This window comes from Hyla sarda, chromosome 4 (assembly GCF_029499605.1).
Source record: "Hyla sarda isolate aHylSar1 chromosome 4, aHylSar1.hap1, whole genome shotgun sequence".
In the NCBI taxonomy this organism is placed as follows: domain Eukaryota; kingdom Metazoa; phylum Chordata; class Amphibia; order Anura; family Hylidae; genus Hyla; species Hyla sarda.
In genome coordinates, this window is record NC_079192.1 from 16,373,106 (window position 1) to 16,399,375 (window position 26,270).

A 26,270-nucleotide genomic window follows, 5' to 3' on the forward strand; every position below is an offset into this window, starting at 1 on the left:
AAAATAACATTAATGCTTATGAAGAAATATAAAATCTCATCCCTTCCCCAATATCGCGCCACACCCCTGCCCCTTAATTCCCTGGTTGAACTTGATGGACATATGTCTTTTTCCGACCGTACTAACTATGTAACTATGTATATATTTATTCATATATTTTTATTTTTTTATTTTAATAGTGTGTGTAATTCAAATGGTTTTTATTTGGAGTTTGATCAATACAAGTCACGTGACTCAATAATCGGGGGGAAAAAAGCCTGCATTTTTTCTGGCTTTTTTCTACCACCTTTGGGAGGAACAACAGCCCTATGGGGGGGAAAAAAAAAAAAACACTTGGCATGCTGCAATTTTGAAAAACCATCACTGAAGGGTGAGAGAAACTTAAATCTGAAATATTAGTGCATATTTTTTTTTTCAAAATGCAGAATACTCTGTGTTTGGCCTTTATTTCTGGTATTTCTCCATACGTTTTTTATTTTATTTTAATTTTTATAGGAAATAGCAAAAAACATGATAAGGGGGTGGGGTCACATGTGTCGTATTTTGCTGAGTATTTTGCTGCTGCGTATTGAAAATAAATAAAAACATTTCAGCAAAAAAAAGCATTGTAAACAGATGTATATGGTACAGTTTGAAAAAGCAAAACAAAGCAGCATAACAACAACCTTTCATGGAGCCCTCACGAATAGATTTAGCAGAATATTTCCCATCATCCAGCCTCTCATGGTACACTGTACAATTTATTAAAATCTGTTTAAATTAAAAAAATATATATAATAAAAACCTTCACAAGGTTTAACAAATTAATCAGATTAAACAGACATTAAAAAGTATTAATAAAATGATTACGAAAAAATAAAAATAATTAAGATTTTTTTTTTTATAAATATATAAAATAATAAAAAAATAATATATAAAGTATAACACATGCCCACAAGACACACACACATACCTTTCACGCCTTACAGTTGTTCACCCCTGGATACAATGGGTGGTATCTGTTCTTTATATACAAGCTGCTAGGTTTTACATAACATGAATTAACCCTATGTGTTCTGAATGCCTCCTATACGCTGCACCTCGTTGATAGAATTGGAGTTTTTGATGCAAGGGTTAAGTGAGTGGATTCTCCGTAGACTATTTCTATGGGAGATGTGTGTGTCAGCGTGGCGGTGCAGATGCTGATTCCCGGGCGGATTACTAACAGTCGGTGATTATAGAATAAGAAACAATCCAGATCTCTGCAGAGAACATCTTGTGGGAAAGGACTGATGTTTACATTAATTATATCAAAGAGCAGGAAATAATTTATATGTGTATTTGCTTCTACTCTGGACAGTTTATGACACGGACAGAGGTGGCAGCAGAGAGCACTGTGGTCAGACTAGAAAGAACTTCACAACTTCCTGTGGAGCATACAGCAGCTGATAAGTACTGGAAGGGTTAAGATTTTTGTATAGAAGTCATTTACAAATCTGTTTAACTTTCTGACACCAGTTGAATTGAAAACATTTCCCCCCCTCCGGAGTAACCTTCAGCCTCTGTGTTAGTGTTCTGTGCTTCCTTTTCCCTAAGGGAAAAGTCCAAATCCCAGGATCACTTAGGGCTAAGCTGCTCCTGCAGAAAAATTCACTATGTCCGTCTGTTGACCCTAGTTCATAGGTGAAGAGGAGAAACCGAGATTTGGGTATAAGACTAACAAGTGTCCCATAGAAGTATACATGGACCTTAAATGGGCACTGTCAGACCTAAAAACTTGTTGTAACATGTTGTTACTGATGAAAATTAAAGACCTTTTGTAATATGGTTGTTTAAAAAAATATGAATATTTAACAAAGAAAATGGCTCCTGAAAATCCCACCACTAGGGGTCCCCATATCTACTGGGACACTAAGTCCTGCAGCAGTATCAGGCTTGTCCATGAGTCATGGACAGGAGATGACTCATGGACAAGGCTGCATATGCAGACAGACCAATCACCTCCCACCACAAGGGAGGGACATGCCCTCTTCCACCACACACCAATCACCTTCCACCACCACAAGGGAGAGACACGCCCCCTTTCACCACACACCAATCACCTCCCACCACCACCCCCTTCCCCTGAGAGGATTTCTAACACCGTGAGTTAATTAAAAGAAGCATTTTTATAATAAATATAGGTGATATTGGCATAAAAATTAGATGTACATGGTCAGGATTAGGTACTGAGGGATCTGACAGGTACGCATTAAGACCCTTTTGTATTTTCCAGCTGAATAACACTCCATAATTCTGCTTGGAAAATATGGTGCAGAAGCCTCCAATTGGGGGAGATTTATCAAAACCTGTGTAGAGGAAGAGTGGTGCAGTTGCATATAGAAACCAATCAGACTGAGTCTGTCATTTTTCAGAGGCCTTTTTAAAACTGAAAGAAGCGATCTGATTGGTTGCTATGGTCAATTTCACCACACTACAGATCCTCACCCTGTCCCTGAGCTAAATTGTAGAGACAGATCCTGGCAGGACATACAGACTGGACCCCCTCTGCTTTATATATGTAAAGGCGTACTTAAAAACTTGTCCCCTATCCACAGGATGGGGGATGAGTGTCTGATCGCAGGGGGTCCGATCTGCCTGGCACCCTGGCTCTCCCCATAGCTAAAGATACAGCACTCATGTATTTCTTGCTCTCCCATAGGTATGCATGGAGGATGGGTGTCGACCAGCACTTCCTGGGGCAGTCAACACAGTTATGTGTACAGAACAGTGGCCGTTCCGTGCATGAGGGGCACTGGGCAGTAGATTGTTGGGAGTAACAGCCGTCGGACCCTTATACCCCATTCTGTGGATACGTTTTTAAGTACTGGAGTCAATGGTATTCCAGTACACATTGTCACTTTAAAAGCCATCCCTTACTACCTCTACTTTACCTTTGAAGGCACCTCAAAACACCTTCCGGTCAGACACTTCATAAGGGCACCTTGTAGAAGCCCTCGTGCCCTGTGACAGAGCCATGACAAGTAGTGGAATTATTCCTTTCATCATCCCACAAGCATTTTTCCGCTTGGCCACATCTGCGCACCCTCTGGCTTTCCTGGACATTTTTGTGTGCATGGATTTTTTCTTTTAATTAATATTTTATTTATACAAAAAGAAGGAATTTACACGAATATACAATACAATACAATACAATATAATACAATACTCCATTACATGATCCCAACTGATACCTCAATATAGGCACCCTACAAACATATACATACATTAATTTTGTTTTTGTATTCCCCCCACAGACCTCGGGAGAAGAAACAAAAAAAAGAAAAAAAAATCTACGACAATCCATAACATCACCAATCCCTCTAAATCAATTAGCTTTTTTTGGGAGGATTTAGCCAAAATTTCTTCGTACTCCCATATTTCATTTACTAAATTTTTCCAATGATCTAACACTAGCGGTTTCTCCAAAAATTAGGTCTTTCTCTGACACCTTAGCCAACCAAAAAGAGTTTTAAACATAGTAAATTCAGATCCCCAAATTCCACCACTTCCCCCCAAATTGCCACCCTAAGGCTAAGTTTCCACTTGTTTTTTTCTCTGGCAGTTTTTGAGCCAAAGTCAGAAGTGGATCCATAAGGGAGGAGAAGTGTAAGTCCTTCCTTTATATGTCCTATTCCTTTATATATATATATATATATATATATATATATATATGTTTTTTTTTTATTAAATAATTTTTATTTAAAACAGATATTTGAGAATAAGAAAATAAAAGTACATAGAATAATAAACAGAGTCATTACATATTAAAAAGACCAGGTTACATTATGATAACATAGATCCGGCTGTAAAGATGTTGTAAAGTCCAGATTATTTCAGGTCGGCTCTGTGAGTATCCAGGGAAGACCCCACCTCAGAGACATGAAGCTTAGATAAAAGCCGTTATCTAACAGATAATAAACAATGAAGCGAGGATAATATGAAGCACTATTAGAGGATACTAATAATATCTCTTGACTCCGGATCCATTACACCTCAGCTTATGGTCAATAATCCAGGCAATATGCAATGAAGACGATGTAAAATAATGTAAAAAAAACAGGAGGTAAAAAGTTTTTAATAGGTAGAAAGTTAATAGAGAAAAAGACAGGTAAGTATGGAAGATAAAGATAAAGGGACGGATAAGTAGGGAAGATAAAGAGAATAGAGAAGTATCCGCTCGGCTCCAGCTTCTCAGGGTCCGTCCACTGCCTCAGACCACTCTCAGGGACTCCACATATTCATCCCACCGGCGCCACAAAGTATCAAAAGCATCCAGTCTGTTTTCCACCATGGCGGACATATTTTCCATTCTCCGTATATCTGCGATTTTATCTAGTAGCATCTGGAATGGGGGGTTATCAGTTTTCCTCCACCACTGAGCCACAAGACACTTTGGCTTTGGCTCAAAAACTGCAGTGGCAGTATTCCAAAAACTGCCAGAGAAAAAACCAAGTGGTAACTTAGCCTAACCGACAGAAAAAATTTCCTCAAAAAACTTTTTTTTCCCAAAAATTTAATTATTTCAGACCATAAACTTTGGACTTTGGGGCACCCCCACGCTAAATGAAGGAAATCATTAGTGTGGGTTAATTAGCATTATCCTGATATGGTTATAACGTCAATGGTTAATGATACACCTGAAATATAATGCTCACCTGCAGTATTTGATGCTATTGTCTGAACAAGTTGTCACATTTTCAAAAACCGGCTTCCATGTGCAATCCTTCAATTCTCCTGTTTTTGTCACCCACTCTACCTTAAAGGGGTTATCCAGGCAAAAACTTTTTTTTATATATCAACTGGCTCCGGAAAGTTAAACAGATTTGTAAAATACTTCTATTAAAAAATCTTAATCCTTCCAATAGTTATTAGCTTCTGAAGTTGAGTTGCTGTTTTCTGTCTAACTGCTTTCTGATGACTCACGTCCCGGGAGCTGTCCAGCTCCTATGAGGATATTTTCCCATCATGCAAGGGATATTCTCCCATCATGCACAGCTCCCGGGACGTGACATCATCATTGAGCAGTTAGACAGAAAACTTCAGAAGCTAATAATTATTGGAAGGATTAAGATTTTTTAATAGAAGTAATTTACAAATCTGTTTAACTTTCTGGAGCCAGTTGAAATTTTTGAAGTTTTTGCCTGGAATACCCCTTTAATATTTTCTTGATACTTTGTCTATTTAATTCCCAGTGTTTGTTGAAGGTCTATAAAGGTCAATATTTTACCTTGACAAAAAATTTGATAAACCCATTTATTTTATTTTCCCCCCCAAACCCTTTAGAGAATTCCATTAATCTATCATAATGCCACAAGGGTGGGCATGGAAGGCCTCCTTTAATACCGCACAATCTTTTCACCTCTTGCCAAATTTTCCCATAAAACTTTCAATTGGAAACAGTGGCATTGCCAAGGAGGGGCCAGAGGGGGCTACGTCCCCCGCCTACATCGAGAAGCACCCCCCCCCCACTCCCGCCATCTGCACACCCTCCTGCACATTTTTGTATGCATGAATTTTTTTTTAATTTAACTCCTTTTTTTCCCCATTATTGCTTTTTTGTTTTTTTTCCTCCTCACCTTCTAAAAATCATAAAACTTTCAGTTTTCTACCTAGAAGTCTACATGAGGGCTTCTTTTATTCGCCTCCAATTTTACTTTGTAATGACATCAGTCATTTCACCACAACATCTATGGAGAAGCCAAAAAATATATATTTGTGGGACAAAATTGAAAAAAAAACAAACAAACAATCATTTTGTAAATTTTTGGTGGCTTCCATTTCTAGACAGTGTGCTTTTCGGTAAAAATTACACCTTATATTTATTCTATAGGTTCACACGGTTACGAGGATACCCAACTTATATACCATATTTTTCGTCATACAAGACGCTTTGGCATATAAGACGCACCCAATTTTAAAGCATAAAAATCTAGAAAAAGATTCTGCACCAAATACAATGTAAAGTATAGGACAGTGATCTCCCAGCTGGGAGTTGCAGTTTTGCAACATCTGAAGGTTCGCAGGTTGAAGACCACTGGTATAGGAGGTAATACTCACGTGTCCCCGCTGTTCCGGACCATCACCGCTCATCACCGCTGCCCCGGATGTTGCCCTCCATCGCTGTCGCCGCGTCCCCGGGGTGTCCCCATCACTCCGGAACGTCTCTGCTGCCCGGTATCCTTGCTCTCCGTCGCCGCCATCACGTCGCTACGCACGCCGCTCCTATTGGATGACGGGACGGTGTGTGCGAAGACGTGATGACGACGAAGGAGAGCGCTGGCCATGCAGGGGATCCCGGCACGGAGCAGACACCGAGGAGGCAGGTAAGGTCCCTCCCGGTGTTCTGTAAGCTGTTCGGTACGCCGCAATTTCACCACGGCGGTCCCGAACAGCCCGACTGAGTAGCCGGGTTAGTGTCACTTTTGCTTCAGGCGCGGTGGTCCGCTTTGATCGCCTCGTCTGAAGGGTTAATACAGGGCATCACCGCGATCGGTGATGTCCTACATTAGCCGCGAGTCCCGGCCGTTGATGGCCGCAGGGACCGCCGGTTTTAATGTGTATTTGCCATATAAGACCCACCAACTTTTCCCCCCCAGTTTTGGGGACGAAAAAGTGTGCCTTAAAAGGCAAAAAATACGTTAGGTTTGATTTTGTTTTACTTCTGTTAAAAAATTATAACTTTGTGCATGAAAATTTATATATTTAAAATTGTCATCTTCTGACCCCTCTAACTTTTTTATTTTTCTGTATACGGGGCTATATGGGGGCCCATTTTTTGCACCACAATCTGAAGTTTTTATCGGTACCCTTTTTGTTTTGATGAGAATTTTTGATCGCTTTTTATACATTTTTTTGGGGAATACAAAATTACCAAAAATACACAATTTTTTTTTTTTTTTTTTTACATATATTCCATTAGCGTGCGGTTTAATTAACAATATATTTTTTATAGTTCAGACATTTACGCACACGGTAATTTTGTTTTCAAATTTTTTTTATGGGAAAAGGGGCGTGATTCAAACTAGTATTAGGGAAGGGGTTAACTCACATTTATAAAAAAAAAAAAAAATTTACTTTTTTTTTAGTCCCCATAGGGGATTATTACATGCATTGTTCTTGGACTGCATACACTGATCAATGCTATATCATAGCCTAGCATTGATCAGTGTCATTTGTGATTGATTGCTCCAGGCTGCTGAGGCTTCCTGGAGCATTGAGGAAGAGATTCGACAGTAAAGGCCAAATAACATCAACACCTTGTACTTTTATGTAGATTTATTCTATATATAAACCTTAACATGGATGGACAATGCTCATGGATGGACAACCTAAAACCCGATTTAACCCAATGTTCACATTCTCCAGGCTTTGACCGCAGGATATCTGTGTCCTTGCATCACATAGTCTTTAGAATTCCTATCAGGTCTGAACACTATAATAAAACATTTTGGTAGAAACATACATATTAAGATAGCCCAGCTGGAGGCCATGATAGCAAAAATTTCCATAGCCACTGTATACTTTCCCTGGGCACTGAGGGTGGCAGGAATGAAGGACACCCACACACAAAGAAAAGCCAACATGCTGAATGTTATATACTGGGCCTCATTGAAGCTGTTGGGAAGCCTCCTGACCAGGAAAGCCACCAAGAAGCTTATTGAAGCCAAGATGAACAAGTATCCCAACATAGACCAGAAAGCGATGGGCGATCCTTCATTACACTCAACAATAATGAGTGATGGGTTGGTGTGAATATTGTTCTCCATGAAGGGCGGTCTAAGAGAAAGCCAGCTAATGCAGAGGAGGAACTGAAATAGGAAGCAGGTAGATATTATAACGTAAGAAACTCGAGTGTTGGTCCATTTCTTCATGTTACTTCTTGGTTTTATGGCCATGAATGCGAACAGCACAATAATAGTTTTAGCCAAGATGCAGGATACACAGAGAACAAAGGCCATACCAAACGCAGCCTGCCTCAGGAGACATTTCTCGGGCTTGGGGTAGCCAATAAAAAAGAGAGAGCAAAGGAAGCACAATGAGAGGGATCCTAGAAGAAGACAACTTACAGAGTAGTTACTGGCCTTCACCAGGGCACTCGACCTATTCAGTGTTAGAATCCGCAAAATAAGGTAAGGACCCAGAGAAGACAGGATGTTAATGACAGCCAAGGTTGTCCCTAAGGGCTCCTCATAGGAGAGGTAATCTTCAGTTTTTTGGACACATTTGGTTTTCTGAAGATCTGGCCACTTGTCCCATGGACATTTGAAGCACCCGAGAGCATCTAAAATACATAAAACATTAGGGCTTTATGTTAAAGAGTACCTGTCACCAAATAAACTTTTCTAAACTAACCAGGCAGCATTCCCTAACTACTCCTAACACTCCTGCCACCTTTAAAAAAAAAAATTCAGGGCTTTAAAAAGCGGTGTATTATACTTTTATTTCTGCTCACACAGTGCAATCTCCAAGCAGGAGAAAGTGGGCATTTTCCAGCAGGCGTGACATCACTGAAGCCTGCTGGGGGATCACTTCCGCCCTCACATTGTTGCAGTGCTAGGATGAAAAGTAGACCTCAAGCTCAGTGCAGCAGCTTTCAGTCTGTGTATCTTTCAGTGAGGCTCTTTGCAGCTTCCAGTCTGTGCAGCTTTTAGTCTGTGCGGCTCTTTGCAGCAATCAATCAAGCTCAGTGCAGAGAAACACTTACTGATTTTGGTCTCCTGCCATTACAAGCACGAGACCAAAATCTGAGATTTTGACCAGACGGAATGTATTCTGGCCAAGAAGGGAGACCCCTGGTGGACAGAAGTATACAGCAGAAAAACTAACATAAAAAGTTTTTTTTTCATGGAAGCCATTTACAAAAGTTATTTATTTGGCATAAGGAATCAAATATTAAAATTAATGTTTAATGACAGTGCCCATTTAAGGAACTATTCATAAGACCTGAATTTAAAGGAAAACTTTAATGCAGAAAAACGTATCCCCTATCCAAATGGTAGGGGCTAAGTTTTAGTTTGCGGGAGGATGACCAATGGGACCCCCCCCCCCCCCCGCAATCTCCTGCACAGGCCCCCGGCTGTCCCTGGCTTTGTGAGGGGGTCAGCAAGCATCTGCCATATATCTCTATGGGGGGTGCCGGCCGCTGCATTGTGCAGGAGTTCACACGGTCCATTCCCTGGGAGAGCTCGGGTCCTATGCAGGAGAACGCGGAGGGGAGGGGGGGGGATCAGCTGTCAGACCCCCCGCGATCTAAAACATATCCCCCATTCTTTGGAGGGGATGTCATGGAAAACAGTAATTATAACTGGAAATTAACCTCAACCCCAGCCAAATAGTGGGTGCAGCTCTGGAGTATAAAACATATTAAATTAAGCAGTAAGCCAAAAAATAGTTTTCTAATAGTCATAAAGGAGTCCCCAGAGGTGTTGATCACTTTTTGGCTACTATTCCTTCAATCAGTCCAACTCATCCCAAAACATTTCCATTGTGTTAAGGTTGGGTGGTTGTGGAGGCCATGTCAGCCCTCCATCACTCTTCTTCTTGGTCAAATAGCCCTTACATAACCTGGAGATGTACTTGTGGGTCAGTGACCTGTTTAAAAACAAATGACGGTCCCACTAGATGCAAACTAGAGGCGATGACATGTCACTGCAGAATTGTGTGGTAGTTATTCTGTATAAGTTTGCCTCACATTTTGAATAAATCCCCAACAGTGTTACCATGAAAGCACCCCCACACCATTATACCTCCTCCTCCATGCTTCACGGGGGAAAACACACATGTGGAATCCATCCGCTTATATTTCCTGTATCTTTTCTCCGCTTCCTTTTCTGGAACAAAACATTAAAATTTTGTCTCATCTGATCAAGTATAGATTTTTATAGACCCAATGTCCATTCCTTGTGTCACCTGGACAACAAAATTCTCCTCTTTTTGGTTGATCGTCAGTTGTGGGTTCTTTGCAGCAATTCCACCAAAAAAGCCGCATCCTTCTAGTCTCCTCTGAACAGTTGAGGTTGAGAGGTGTCTTGTAATTGATCTCTGTGTAACATTTATGTCGCTCTAATTTTAGTTGATGGTATTTGCCGTTTCTGAGGCTGTTGGCTCCAATGAACTTATCCTCTAAATTAATTATTGGTCTTCTTTTCCTGGGGTGATTCCCCAGTTTCATTACAGCATTTTATGGGTTTGTTTCACTGCACTCAAGGAAAAAATTCAAAGTCCCTTCAATTGACTGGATTGACTGACCCTTACGTCTTAAATTAAAGGGGTTTTCTGGCCATAGGATAGGCTTTAAAGGAGTAGTCTAGTAGTGAACAAGTGGTGAACAACTTATCCCCTATCCTAAGGATAGGGGATAAGTTGCAGATCACGGGGGGTCCGACCGCTGGGGCCCCCCACGATCTCCTGTACGGGGCCCCGACGACGAAGCGGCGGTCAACATGCCCCCTCAATACAACTCTATGGCAGAGCCGGAGTGCTGCCTTCAGCAATCTCCAGCTCTGCAATAGCGATGCATTGAGGGGACGTGTCAGCCGCCGCTTCGTGCGGGGGTCGACACTTGCTATCTGGCCGGAGAGCCTGGCCCCCGTACAGAGAGATCGCAGGGTGCCCCAGCGGTCGGACCCCCTGCGATCTCAAACTTATCCCCTATCCTTATGATAGGGGATACGTTTTTCACCACTGGACTACCCCTTCAAGGATGAAGCCTTCAGCGAAACATTGGGTGGTGGAGGCTCGCACGTTCATTCCTCTCCATTGTGGTAATGATACTGGGTTAAAGGAGTAGTCCGGCACGCACTTTTTTCATTTTATCCCGTCCGGGCTGCAAAATAAAAGAAAACACACTTTCTCTTACCTGCCAACGAACCCCCGGAGCTTCGGTACACTCCGGTACAGGTGTTCGGTCCCCGGGCTGTATTCTTCTTACTTCCTGTTAGCCCGGCACGTCACACGGAGCTTCAGCCTATCACTGGCCACAGCAATGTCCCGCCTCGGCCAGTGATAGGCTGAAGCTCCGTGTGACATGCCGGGCTAACAGGAAGTAAGAAGAATTCAGCCCCGGGAACCGAACACCTGAACCGGAGCTCCGGGGGCTCGTTGGCAGGTAAGAGAAAGTGTGTTTTCTTTTATTTTGCAGCCCGGACGGGATAAAATGATAAAAGTGCGCACCGGACTACTCCTTTAATGTGCTTTTGTTTACATGTGTGATCTTCTTGAGGACCTCTGTGATTTATATGTCTCATGCACTATGCCACTTTACTTTTTAACATATTGTAACCACTATGGTCCCTATGATGTATATGGATTATATTCATTTGTTACTAAGTTTCCTGTTAAGTGTGTAGTCTCTACCTGTCAGTCGGTTCCTCCAGCACATTTGCTTTTAAATGTATGTCATTCAGTATTCAGTATATTTGTTCAATAAAGTATTTTATTAATTTAAACTTTTTTGGGTCGTCATGCGCTTATATCTGGTGTTTCTCTTAACTGCTATTCCTCTTTCTGTAGCTTCCAATCTTTCTATGCCTGCAAATTTTACAAAAAAAAAAAAAACAGATTTCCTGCATGTAATTCATGCATATGATTAATGAACCTTGTAGCCCCAGATTTCGATTTCTGGTGTTTCTCTTAGCTGATGTTCATAGTGTAGGTCTGCTTTATCTTTGGGACCCATGTTTAAAATATTGATGATTATAAAGAGGAATAGATTGCGATTCTTTATTATTAAGAAGATAAGCCGCCTTAATGCTTTGGGCCCCCTGGGGCTCAATGACCGTAACAACCTTTCCTCTTTTCTATAGCACAGATGATGTAAGATAGGTTCTTAGTGCAATATTGTGCTTTTAACTATGTACACGCCCCCCCCCCCCCACACTGTATTTGCATAAATGCACTATTCACCTGTGTGGAAACCAGACCGGAAGAAGCATCCGAGTGACATGAAACAGTCTCTTGTCTGTTTCCCTCCCCTGCACCCGTGTCCCCGCTGTTTGTTGGTTTCGCTTGTCTAGCTGTACACATCAAGACCCAGGATACAATAAATATCCACGCAGATGAACAGCAATTACGTGTGGGGAGTGCATTATTTTATCTCTCCAATGACTTTCAGTCTGTGACACTGTATTCACGGAAGGGCACCCCACATCCATTGCTCCAGGACATCTATCAAGGCTAGCAGTGCCTAGTGACTCTATACCTCTCATGGTTTCATGCTACTACTTTATGTGTTCCCCGCTAATGTTTATGCCTTTAAATGGGTACTCCGGTGGAAAACATTTATATATATATATATATATATATATATATATATATATATATATATATATACTGGTGCCAGAAAGTTAAACAGAATTGAAAATTACTTTTATTAAAAAATCTTAATCCTTCCAGTACTTTTTAGCGGCTTTATACTACAGAGGAAATGCTTTTCTTTTTGGATCTCTCTTTTTGCTCTCTACTGACCTCTGCTGTCCATTTTAGGAACTGTCCAGAGCAGCATATGTTTTCTATGGGGATTTTCTCCTGCTCTGGACGGTTCCTAAAATGGAAAGCAGAAGTCAGTAGAGAACAAAAAGAAGAGAGATCCAAAAAGAAAAGCATTTCCTCTGTAGTATAAAGCCGCCAAAAAGTACTGGAAGGATTAAGATTTTTTAATAAAAGTAATTTTCAAATCTGTTTAACTTTCTGGCACCAGTATATATATATATATATATATATATATATATATATATAAAATGTTTTCCACCGGAGTACCCATTTAATATGAATATACAATGTAAAAAATTGAAAAAACTAGCAAACATGGAATGAAAACGTGTGTCCAAAGTTTTGACTGATACTGTAATAGAGCCAGCAGAGATCCATTGGATAGGTTAAAAAATATGTCAAAACATTGGGTGGTATTCATGAAAAGTGGAGTAGGCACCAACTTTATGACATGGTGCAGGGCTTGTGATAAATCTGGTGCTGATCACATTTTGTTACATCAGTACTCCTCTTTGTATGATGTTTTTCTGGGACTTTATGTGCATTTTTTTAGTCCAAGGTACAATTATGCGACTTTTTAATAACATTTTTAACAGTTAGTTTGTAAGCTCTTATTTATCTGGTGGTGATTAATGCCGTTTTGGTGGGTTGTGCCAAAGTATGCCACTTTTTTAAAAAGTATAATTTTTATAAATCCCTGACCGGTGCAAAAAATAATTCAAAAACTCATCTACCACAGCAACAATCCAAAATCCAACCCAACTCATAGGGAAGGTGGTGGGAGGAAAATTTGCGATTACCTGCGGCTCGGCACGACATCACACACGTAGGGTCCGGGCTGCCGCCAGAATTCAAGTGCTAAATCAGTGTTGTAAACCAGGGTGCCTCTGGCTATTGCAAAACTAGAACTCCCAGCATGCCCGGACAGCCGAAGGCATGCCGGGAGTTGTAGCTTTGCAACAGCTAGAGGCACCCTGATTGACAAACACTGTCCTAAGCAATAATATGAGCACCTGATACTCACCTAGCCCCGGTCCCCTTATGTCTGACACAGATCCGTTCTCCTCCGTGCGGTCCCGATATCTTCTCTGTGATCCCGACAAGCAACTGGATCCAGGACCTTTCCCGCTCAGCCAATCAGTGGTCGCAGTGGTGTCACATGTCAGGCCAGTGATTGGCTAAGCAGGAAGGTCCTGTAAGTCTCATAAGATAATGGAGTGAACGGAGGAGAACAGGATCTGTGGTCCCTATAAGTGAGCATTAGAGATTTGTTTCCCTCACACAAGATTAATGGAAAGATGTGACATGGGGGGTGTGGACAGGAAATGGGGAGGATGCGACATTGGTAGGGGGAGGGGTGCGGTGGGGATGTGACATGAGAGGGAGAGATGTGACATGGAGGGGGGGAGATGTGACATGAGAGGGAGAAATGTGACATGTAAGAGGGGAGGGATGTACATGGAAGTGGGTGAGAGGGAGAGATGTGAAGTCGCAGGAAGAGTCGTACTGCGTCAAAATGTGGTGACAAATTTACCCAAGAAAACCAGGGTTAAATGCTTCATAAATAGCCCCCATTATGTTCCGCTGCCTGGTGAGACAGCTGTAACTATGAATGGAGCTTGGAAGTTTTTCTTCTAGAGGACAATTTACCTGTCTGGTTGGAGACTTCACCCAGTGGACAAGGGACACATTGGAAACAACAGACTGGTTCTCTCGAATTGGTAGCTTTCCAGTATCCTAAAGGACAAGCCTTACTGCAAACAGACTGAGGGACCTAAAGGAAAAGTAGGTATTAAGACATAAAATGTGTTGATGTCTATTTCTCCGTATGACATGCAGTGGCTTCATATCCAATACCCAATTATTCCAGACCTACCTGTGTTTCTCCGTTGTCCCATAGGATAGCTCCAGTTTTTATTGTGAAGATCCCGTTAGAAGTTGTGGAGTCATAACTTCCAATTTTTGCAGGTTGTATGGTGCCTTCTGGCCTCAGCTGCCAGTTTACAATGTCATAGATGGCGGGAGCGTCTCCATTCTCATCAAAGTAAAATTCTTTTCCATTACTCAACGTCACTCTCGCCTTCTTCATATAATACAGGAGCTGAAAGGTGACAGCACAGCTTTTACCCTTCACCTTAATTTTGCCTTTGATTATAATATGACGTTCTCAGACCAACAGGGTTAGATAAGACCACTAGAGGCAAGGCTGGTGCAAGGATTTTTCCCACCCTAGGCGAAAGCTAATTTTGCCAGCCCTTGACCCCACCCATTGGCTCTGCCCTTTGGCAGTCCCCACCTTACTACTGGGGTGACACACTGTAACAAACCTCCTCCTCATGGGGCGGATTTATGGAGGTGCGCGCAATGTCAGGATGCTGGATGGTCCTGACCTGCCTGTCTGGCCTTGGAGGTGGCACTGCGCTCCTCCAGCAGGCTGAAGAATTCAGATTATTATGGTATCAGGGGGGTATCATGCGACAGGGGTGCTGGCTGGGCGGGTGCTTTGGATACTGGCTGGCTACTAACTTTCTTGCAGCCTATAGGCAGAACAGGCCCTGACTAGATGAGTTGATTTTGAGGCCCACCCTCCATACCATATTGTTAGAGGTATGTTAAAAGTGGAAATCAGGGAACTCTGTTGTGACTAGTGTTGAGCGCAAATATTCAAAATGCAAATTTTTACCGCGAATATTGGCACTTCTTGATTTCGGGAATATTTAGAATATAGTGATGTATATTTGTAATGACAAATATTCATAATTTTATTTAGAATATGCGTATATATATGAGAATATATGCAAATATGCAAATATTCGCAAATATTGGCACTTCCAGTCAGAGGACACTGATCCCTCCCTTCTTTTAGGTGAAAGATATAATTGCTCATGCGCACTATGTGAATTTCATAAAAAATTTTCACATGAAAAAAAAAAGAGAACATACATAGCGAATATGCGAATTTCGCGAACATAGGACGAATATTCATACATATATTTGTGAAATATCGCAAATTCAAATTTGGTCCCTGCTGCTCATCACTAGTTGTGACATCAACAAGAGACGCTGTTACGCCGAGCGCTCCGGGTCCCCGCTCCTCCCCGGAGCGCTCGCTACACTCTCGCTACTGCAGCGCTCCGGTCAGATCCACTGACCCGGGGCGCTGCGATACCACCTCCAGCCGGGATGCGATTCGCGATGCGGGTGGCGCCCGCTCGCGATGCGCACCCCGGCTCCCGTACCTGACTCGCTCTCCGTCGGTCCTGTCCCGGCGCGCGCGGCCCCGCTCCCTAGGGCGCGCGCGCGCCGGGTCTCTGCGATTTAAAGGGCCACTGCGCCGCTGATTGGCGCAGTGGTTCTAATTAGTGTGTTCACCTGTGCACTCCCTATTTATCCTCACTTCCCCTGCACTCCCTCGCCGGATCTTGTTGCCATTGTGCCAGTGAAAGCGTTTCCTTGTGTGTTCCTAGCCTGTGTTCCAGACCTCCTGCCGTTGCCCCTGACTACGATCCTTGCTGCCTGCCCCGACCTTCTGCTACGTCCGACCTTGCTTCTGTCTACTCCCTTGTACCGCGCCTATCTTCAGCAGTCAGAGAGGTTGAGCCGTTGCTAGTGGATACGACCTGGTCACTACCGCCGCAGCAAGACCATCCCGCTTTGCGGCGGGCTCTGGTGAAAACCAGTAGTGACTTAGAACCGATCCACTAGCACGGTCCACGCCAATCCCTCTCTGGCACAGAGGATCCACCTCCTGCCAGCCGGCATCGTGACAGTAGATCCGGCCATGGATCCCGCTGAAGTTCCTCTGCCAGTTGTCGCCGACCTCACCACGGTGGTCGCCCAGCAGTCACAACAGATAGCGCAACAAGGCCAACAGCTGTCTCAACTGACCGTGATGCTACAGCAGCTACTACCACAGCTTCAGCAATCATCTCCTCCGCCAGCTCCTGCACCTCCTCCGCAGCGAGTGGCCGCTTCTGGCCTACGACTATCCTTGCCGGATAAATTTGATGGGGACTCTAAATTTTGCCGTGGCTTTCTTTCCCAATGTTCCCTGCACTTGGAGATGATGTCGGACCAGTTTCCTACTGAAAGGTCTAAGGTGGCTTTCGTAGTCAGCCTTCTGTCTGGAAAAGCTCTGTCATGGGCCACACCGCTCTGGGACCGCAATGACCCCGTCACTGCCTCTATACACTCCTTCTTCTCGGAAATTCGAAGTGTCTTTGAGGAATCTGCCCGAGCCTCTTCTGCTGAGACTGCCCTGTTGAACCTGGTCCAGGGTAATTCTTCCGTTGGCGAGTACGCCGTACAATTCCGTACTCTTGCTTCAGAACTATCCTGGAATAATGAGGCCCTCTGCGCGACCTTTAAAAAAGGCCTATCCAGCAACATTAAAGATGTTCTGGCCGCACGAGAAATCCCTGCTAACCTACATGAACTCATTCATCTAGCCACTCGCATTGACATGCGTTTTTCCGAAAGGCGTCAGGAGCTCCGCCAGGATATGGACTTTGTTCGCACGAGGCGTTTTTTCTCCCCGGCTCCTCTCTCCTCTGGTCCCCTGCAATCCGTTCCTGTGCCTCCCGCCGTGGAGGCTATGCAGGTCGACCGGTCTCGCCTGACACCTCAAGAGAGGACAAGACGCCGTATGGAGAATCTCTGCCTGTACTGTGCCGGTACCGAACACTTCCTGAAGGATTGTCCTATCCGTCCTCCCCGCCTGGAAAGACGTACGCTGACTCCGCACAAAGGTGAGGCAGTCCTTGATGTCAACTCTGCTTCTCCACGTCTTACTGTGCCTGTGCGGATATCTGCCTCTACCTTCTCCTTCTCTACTATGGCCTTCTTGGATTCCGGATCTGCAGGAAATTTTATTTTGGCCTCTCTCGTCAACAGGTTCAACATCCCGGTGACCAGTCTCGCCAGACCCCTCTACATCAATTGTGTTAACAATGAAAGATTGGACTGTACCATACGTGTCCGCACGGAGCCCCTTCTAATGTGCATCGGACCTCATCACGAGAAAATTGAATTTTTGGTCCTCCCCAATTGCACTTCCGAAATTCTCCTTGGACTACCCTGGCTTCAACACCATTCCCCAACCCTGGATTGGTCCACTGGGGAAATCAAGAGTTGGGGCTCCTCTTGTTTCAAGGACTGCCTTAAACCGGTTCCCAGTACCCCTTGCCGTGACTCTGTGGTTCCCCCTGTAACCGGTCTCCCTAAGGCCTATATGGACTTTGCGGATGTTTTTTGCAAAAAACAAGCTGAGACTCTACCTCCTCACAGGCCTTATGATTGTCCTATTGACCTCCTCCCGGGTACTACTCCACCCCGGGGCAGAATTTATCCCCTCTCTGCCCCAGAGACTCTTGCTATGTCGGAGTACATCCAGGAAAATTTAAAAAAGGGCTTTATCCGCAAATCCTCCTCTCCTGCCGGAGCCGGATTTTTCTTTGTGTCCAAAAAAGATGGCTCCCTACGTCCTTGCATTGACTACCGCGGTCTTAATAAAATCACGGTAAAGAACCGCTACCCCCTACCTCTCATCTCTGAACTCTTTGATCGCCTCCAAGGTGCCCACATCTTTACCAAACTGGACTTAAGAGGTGCTTATAATCTCATCCGCATCAGAGAGGGGGATGAATGGAAAACGGCATTTAACACTAGAGATGGACACTTTGAGTATCTGGTCATGCCCTTTGGCCTGTGCAACGCCCCTGCCGTCTTCCAAGACTTTGTTAATGAAATTTTTCGTGACCTCTTATACTCCTGTGTTGTTGTATATTTGGACGATATCCTGATTTTTTCTGCCAATCTAGAAGAACACCGCCAGCATGTCCGTATGGTTCTTCAGAGACTTCGTGACAATCAACTTTATGCCAAGATGGAGAAATGTCTGTTTGAATGCCAATCTCTTCCTTTCCTAGGATACTTGGTCTCTGGCCAGGGACTACAAATGGATCCAGACAAACTCTCTGCCGTCTTAGATTGGCCACGCCCCTCCGGACTCCGTGCTATCCAACGTTTTTTGGGGTTCGCCAATTATTACAGACAATTTATTCCACATTTTTCTACCATTGTGGCTCCTATCGTGGCTTTAACCAAAAAAAATGCCAATCCTAAGTCATGGCCTCCTCAAGCGGAAGACGCCTTTAAACGGCTCAAGTCTGCCTTTTCTTCGGCTCCCGTGCTCTCCAGACCTGACCCATCTAAACCCTTCCTATTGGAGGTTGATGCCTCCTCAGTAGGAGCTGGAGCTGTCCTTCTACAAAAAAATTCTTCTGGGCATCCTGTTACTTGTGGTTTTTTTTCTAGGACCTTCTCTCCGGCGGAGAGGAACTACTCCATCGGGGATCGAGAGCTTCTAGCCATTAAATTAGCACTTGAGGAATGGAGGCATCTGCTGGAGGGATCAAGATTTCCAGTTATTATTTACACCGATCACAAGAACCTCTCCTATCTCCAGTCTGCCCAACGGCTGAATCCTCGCCAGGCCAGGTGGTCTCTGTTCTTTGCCCGATTTAATTTTGAAATTCATTTTCGGCCTGCCGATAAGAACATTAGGGCCGATGCTCTCTCTCGTTCCTCGGATGCCTCGGAAGTAGAACTCTCTCCGCAACACATCATTCCTCCTGACTGCCTGATCTCCTCTTCTCCAGCCTCCATCAGGCAAACTCCTCCAGGGAAGACCTTCGTCTCTCCACGCCAACGCCTCGGAATCCTCAAATGGGGTCACTCCTCCCACCTCGCAGGTCATGCGGGCATCAAGAAATCCGTGCAACTCATCTCTCGCTTCTATTGGTGGCCGACTCTGGAGACGGATGTCGTGGACTTTGTGCGAGCCTGCACTGTCTGTGCCCGGGATAAGACTCCTCGCCAGAAGCCCGCTGGTCTTCTTCATCCTCTGCCTGTCCCCGAACAGCCTTGGTCTCTGATTGGTATGGACTTTATTACAGACCTACCCCCATCCCGTGGCAACACTGTTGTTTGGGTAGTCGTTGATCGATTCTCCAAAATGGCACATTTCATCCCTCTTCCTGGTCTCCCTTCAGCGCCTCAGTTGGCAAAACAATTTTTTGTACACATTTTTCGTCTTCACGGGTTGCCCACGCAGATCGTCTCGGATCGAGGCGTCCAATTTGTGTCAAAATTTTGGAGGGCTCTCTGTAAACAACTCAAGATTAAATTAAACTTTTCTTCTGCATATCATCCTCAATCCAATGGGCAAGTAGAAAGAATTAACCAGGTCTTAGGTGATTATTTACGACATTTTGTTTCCTCCCGCCAGGATGACTGGGCAGATCTTCTACCATGGGCCGAATTCTCGTATAACTTCAGAGTCTCTGAATCTTCCTCCAAATCCCCATTTTTCGTGGTGTACGGCCGTCACCCTCTTCCCCCCCTCCCTACCCCCTTGCCCTCTGGTTTGCCCGCTGTGGATGAAATATCTCGTGATCTTTCCACCATATGGAAAGAGACCCAAAATTCTCTCTTACAGGCTTCATCACGCATGAAGAAGTTTGCTGATAAGAAAAGAAGAGCTCCCCCCATTTTTTCTCCTGGAGACAAGGTATGGCTCTCCGCTAAATATGTCCGCTTCCGTGTCCCTAGCTACAAGTTGGGACCACGCTATCTTGGTCCTTTCAAAATTTTGTGCCAGATTAATCCTGTCTCTTACAAACTTCTTCTTCCTCCTTCTCTTCGTATCCCTAATGCCTTTCACGTTTCTCTTCTTAAACCACTCATTATCAACCGTTTCTCTCCCAAACTTGTTTCCCCCACTCCTGTTTCCGGCTCCTCGGACATCTTCTCCGTTAAAGAGATACTGGCATCCAAAAAGGTCAGGGGTAAAACTTTTTTTTTAGTTGATTGGGAGGGTTGTGGTCCAGAAGAGAGATCCTGGGAACCTGAGGAGAATATCCTAGACAAAAGTCTGCTCCTCAGGTTCTCAGGCTCTAAGAAGAGGGGGAGACCCAAGGGGGGGGGTACTGTTACGCCGAGCGCTCCGGGTCCCCGCTCCTCCCCGGAGCGCTCGCTACACTCTCGCTACTGCAGCGCTCCGGTCAGATCCACTGACCCGGGGCGCTGCGATACCACCTCCAGCCGGGATGCGATTCGCGATGCGGGTGGCGCCCGCTCGCGATGCGCACCCCGGCTCCCGTACCTGACTCGCTCTCCGTCGGTCCTGTCCCGGCGCGCGCGGCCCCGCTCCCTAGGGCGCGCGCGCGCCGGGTCTCTGCGATTTAAAGGGCCACTGCGCCGCTGATTGGCGCAGTGGTTCTAATTAGTGTGTTCACCTGTGCACTCCCTATTTATCCTCACTTCCCCTGCACTCCCTCGCCGGATCTTGTTGCCATTGTGCCAGTGAAAGCGTTTCCTTGTGTGTTCCTAGCCTGTGTTCCAGACCTCCTGCCGTTGCCCCTGACTACGATCCTTGCTGCCTGCCCCGACCTTCTGCTACGTCCGACCTTGCTTCTGTCTACTCCCTTGTACCGCGCCTATATTCAGCAGTCAGAGAGGTTGAGCCGTTGCTAGTGGATACGACCTGGTCACTACCGCCGCAGCAAGACCATCCTGCTTTGCGGCGGGCTCTGGTGAAAACCAGTAGTGACTTAGAACCGATCCACTAGCACGGTCCACGCCAATCCCTCTCTGGCACAGAGGATCCACCTCCTGCCAGCCGGCATCGTGACAGACGCATTGTGTAAGCCTTTCCCATGTGTGAAGGTAAGGAGAATGGAGCTGCTAAAATGGGCGAATTTCCTACCACCTTGAACATCTTAAATGAGTTTACTTGGTTTAGAAAATCTATTCTTATATAATCTATATAGTCCTTTATTCAGGGCTTCCAAAAATTAGCTAATGCTGTAAAAAGCACCTCTCTCTCTCCAGACGACCAAGGTTGTCCTAGCTTTACACAGAAACCTCATATATTTGAATGGACACTAGAGCTGAGCGAATTTTTATAAAATTGTCCCCCCAATTTTTTTTTTATTGTCCAAAAAAATTAGTTTCGGTCTGAATTTTTTTCTTGGCAAATCGCTATTAAGAGAGCCTCAATAGGGGTGTAGAACACGTTAACTTGCTGTTACATGCATAGGTGTGTGCTGGGTTAGTGAAATAATACTGTTATTCAGTATGACATGCAGATCAGAGGCGTCGCTATTAGAATCACTGTCGCAGAGAAGCACAATGACAGAGCCTGGAGGTGGCATCAGTATGAGGAGACCATATAGTGGCTGAATGGCACAGAGTGGAGGTGGCGGCAGCATAAGGAGAACATAAAGTGGCTGAATGACTCAACCTGGAGGTGGACATATGGTGGCAGAATGAGACAGCCTTGAGCTGGTATCAGCATGAGGAGAAAGTATGGTGGCAGAATGAGACAGCCTGGAGCTGGAAACAGCAGCATCAGGAGTCCTGAAAGTGACCAGATGACAGAGTGGTGTGGTGGGTGGCAATACCAGTACCCAGTGACGAAGGGGGAGGAAAAAAGCAGAACTTGGCATCAGATGTGTGGCATCAGGCGGGTGGCAGGATCAGAATAGTAGCTGAGGCAGGTAGCCTGAAGAAATTTGCTGCAGAAAATCTGCAGCGTATTTTGCTACCATTGACTTCAATGGGTCAGCAGAAAATCTGCAATAGAGGCCGATTTGCAGATATTCCTTCAGACCAATTGAAGTTAATGGTAGCAAAATTCGCAGCAGATTTTCCGCAGCAAATACGTTGCAGGAATTCCGCAGGTAATCCGCCCATGTGAACGTACCTTTAGGGTGCTCTGTGATCAGATTAGTATTAGACAGAACCTCTTCCTAAATTGGGTTTGTCCAATACGGAAAACCCAACTTTTATTATATTACTATAGACCCTTCAAGGGGTACTCCGGTTCTTCTGCGTTCTGAACATTTTGTCAGAGGCCATGATCGTGACGTCACGACCATGTCCCCTCGTGACATCCCACCAAGCCCCCTCCATTAATGTCTATGGGAGGGTGCGTGTCTACCAACACTTGACCTCCCATAGACCTGAATGGAGGGGGCGTGGTGTGACATCACAAGGGGGTGTGCACGTGATGTCACGACCACTTCTGCAGGAACCTGCCATTTTTTTAGAATGCTGGGTGCTGCGGGAGATTGCGGGGGACCCCAGCAGTGGGACCCCCGCGATCAGACATCTTATCCCCTATCTTTTGGATAGAAGTCTAGCAGTGGAATACCCTTTCAAGTGGATAGAGAATAGAAATGTATCAGATTACCTGCCATGGCTTGAAATCCAGAATATCAGCACAGCTTTTATTGATAAATGGCCCATTTCCCTTGTTACAAGTCTGGAGATCCATTAAAGCATTAGCAAAAGTATAAACTGCAGTGTAGACGTTGTACGTTGTCCTGAGGTTTGAGACGTCAATGTAACTATTTTGGAAACTTGTTAGACTTTCTGTTCCTGTGCATTGTCTTACAGTTTTTGTTCTATTTCCAATATCCAAAAATGTACAGTTGAAAACTACTTCCCAAAAGATCTTTTTCCAGGTTTGTGAATCGTCAAAAGGTTGGACCTTGTGTAGGAAGTGTTCATATCCTGGAATGATTCCACTGTAGAGGGCTAAACCAATGGTGCCTGAAAAGAATGGAGCAAATTTTTCCATGGAGTATAAGAAGGACGTTGACCAACCTTCACTGGCAACAAATATTTTCCCTCTGAGATTTTGCCTCAATATCTCGTCCGCAACCGGGATAAAGTCAAGTTCAGTAGAGAAGACAATGACCACCCTCACGGTGGACTCCTTCATGACTTTTACAATGTGTGGAGCGTTGCGGTCCGGTTTGCTTCCCAGGATATATGCAGTGAATGCAACGCAAGCACCAGCCTTCACTATGTCCTGAATGACCAGCTGTATTCCCTGATGACCGTAGTCATTGTCAACAGCCACCAGTCCCACCCAAGTCCAACCAAAATGCAGCACTAGATTAGCAAGGCCTTGTGACTGAAATGCATCACTGGGTACAGTCCTGAAGAAGGAGGGGAACTTGTTCCTGTCACTCAGAAGACGGCTTGTTGAGAAATGGCTGACCTGCATGGAAACAAAGGTTTAGTTAGATGGAAAAAAGACCTTACAGCGCATTTCTAAAATTGGGTTTCATCTGATGCTTGCTTATGGTATCTTCAGGGCCAGACTAGGGATGAAAACCAGCCCTGGAAATTATTGCATACCAGCCCCACCTGGCAGCGACACCCAGATTTATCCCTTTATAGTATACTATATGTCTATCTATTAAGCTGTTACTATCTTTTACCATCATACTGTTACTGAATACATAAAAAGAAATATATAACCAATCCTTCTAGGATTTTACCCCGAAGGGTACACAATGAATTCAAAAATAATATAGAGAAATTTCAATTGATATAAATTTTATTAGACATAGATAAAACAATTATATGAGATTGTATAAAATTACTCTAATCCTGGCACAGATATAATATAGGTGAATATTCCACTGGGCCCTAGTGGTATTGATCACCTAAAGTAGGAAGTATTTGTTCTGACAACCATAGATATGTAAAAAAAAAAAATTTAAAATTATAAAAAATTATAAAAATATACCGGTCTGGAAAAAGGTATTATGTCCTTCTCTGATGCAGCTGATATAATATATCTTTGCGGTAAATAGATGGGCAAGTGATGTATCCACTGTGCAGTTATTTTTTTCAGTCTATTTGACTAATACAGGCTTGGTCTGGTCTGTATTAAATACTGCTGTTACAATATATCTCACCCGCTCCTGGCGCTCGATGATATCTCCGTCCACCATACGCCGGCTGTGCTGGCACAGGGCTGTCACTTGTGCAGAGTTTTACTTGTGCAGGAGTACGTTTGGCACAACGTCCCCAGTGGCCTCCGTGTTGCTCCTGTGATGGTATTGCAGGGCGGGCGCAGCGCTGGCGTCCCTCGTGGTGGATGATGATGGAGAGTGGTAATTTCTCAGGGCGGGTGGAAGATGGATCTTTCCCAGCAGGTTCAGGTTGGTGGAAAATCACGGTGTAAGTCCAGATCAGACTGCAGCTGCGGTGGTTGTTGCTTCCAGTAAATGGTAAGTCTCTTTGCCAGGTTCACACCATCAATATATTGCTAGGTTAATTGCCGCACCTTGCAATGTATTGATGGTGTGAACGTGGCATAGAGACTTACCATTTACTGGAAGCAACAACCACCGCAGCTGCAGTCTGATCTGGACTTACACCGTGATTTTCCACCAACCTGAACCTGCTGGGAAAGATCCATCTTCCACCCGCCCTGAGAAATTACCACTCTCCATCATCATCCACCACGAGGGACGCCAGCGCTGCGCCCGCCCTGCAATACCATCACAGGAGCAACACGGAGGCCACTGGGGACGTTGTGCCAAACACACCCCTGCACAAGTAAAACTCTGCACAAGTGACAGCCCTGTGCCAGCGCAGCCGGCGTATGGTGGACGGAGACAACATCGAGCGCCAGGAGCGGGTGAGATACATTGTAACAGCAGTATCCAATACAGACCAGACCAAGCCTGTATTAGTCAAATAGACTGAAAAAAATAACTGCACAGTGGATACATCACTTGTCCATCTATTTACCGCAAAGATATATTATATCAGCTGCATCAGAGAAGGACATAATACCTTTTTCCAGACCGGTATGTTTTTATAATTTTTTATACATTTTTTGATAAATTTTTTACATATCTATGGTTGTCAGAACAAATACTTCCTGCTTTAGGTGATCAATACCACTAGGGCCCAGTGGAATATTCACCTATATTATATCTGTGCCAGGATTAGAGTAATTTTATACAATCTCATATAATTGTTTTATATATGTCTAATAAAATTTATATCAATTGAAATTTCTCTATATTATTTTGGAATTCATTGTGTACCTTTCGGGGTAAAATCCTAGAAGGATTGGTTATATATTTCTTTTTATATATTATTTATTCCCGGCCGTTGGGGTTTCGGCATATAACCAATTATATCCTCGGATTTTTGATTTGTGAGCTGCACACATTTTTTCCTTGTTACTGAATACATCCTGTATACAAAGACCAATAACACCAGTATTCAATGAGGAAATATTATCACGTTAATTATTACCACCATACTGGTAATGACCAAATCCTGTATACTGAGACCAATATTATCAATAATACCAGTATATAAGGAGAAATATCACCATACATATTATCATCATACTGTTACTGACCAAATCATGTATACTGAGACCAACATTATCAATAATACCAGTATATAAGGAGAAATATTAGCACTATACATATTACCATCATACTGTTACTGACCAAATACTGTATACTGAGGCCAATATTATCAATAATACCAGTATACAAGAAGGAGAGGAATATCATCACTAGAGATGGGCGAATCGAAGCTGACGAAGTCAAATTCATTCCGAATTTCATGAAAAATTTGAACAAATCCGAATTTCCTTGATCTTCGTGGTAAAAAATCACTTTATTCACTATTTTGTGCGGACCGGGGGGCTTAAATGATGGCTACACATGTGACGACATGGGGCAAGGAAGTCTGGGAAGTTGGATAGGTGGGATGACCCTGAATCACATGGCGGCATGCAGCCTATCAGCAGCCAGCCAACCAGCCCTGTGATGTCACGGCCCTATATATTTGTCAGCCATTGCCAAAGACGGCATTTCCTTCCCTGACGTTTTGCTGAGAGAGCAGAGTTTGTGTGCGCACTAATCACC

The 26,270-nt window shown here is 44.2% G+C and overlaps 1 protein-coding gene across 1 annotated transcript in view; it reads right to left on the bottom strand.

Moving 5' to 3' along the window:
• Positions 1-7,373: 7,373 nt before the first annotated feature.
• The window catches only part of LOC130367285 (extracellular calcium-sensing receptor-like), a 29,611-nt gene continuing 10,714 nt past the window's right edge, over positions 7,374-26,270 (bottom strand). The window contains exons 4-7 of the mRNA XM_056569690.1: positions 22,766-23,581; positions 14,387-14,611; positions 14,161-14,284; positions 7,374-8,302 (exon numbers count right to left, since the gene is read on the bottom strand). Coding sequence (XP_056425665.1) covers positions 7,374-8,302; positions 14,161-14,284; positions 14,387-14,611; positions 22,766-23,581 — 2,094 coding nt within the window. The remainder of the gene's footprint in view (positions 8,303-14,160; positions 14,285-14,386; positions 14,612-22,765; positions 23,582-26,270) is intronic.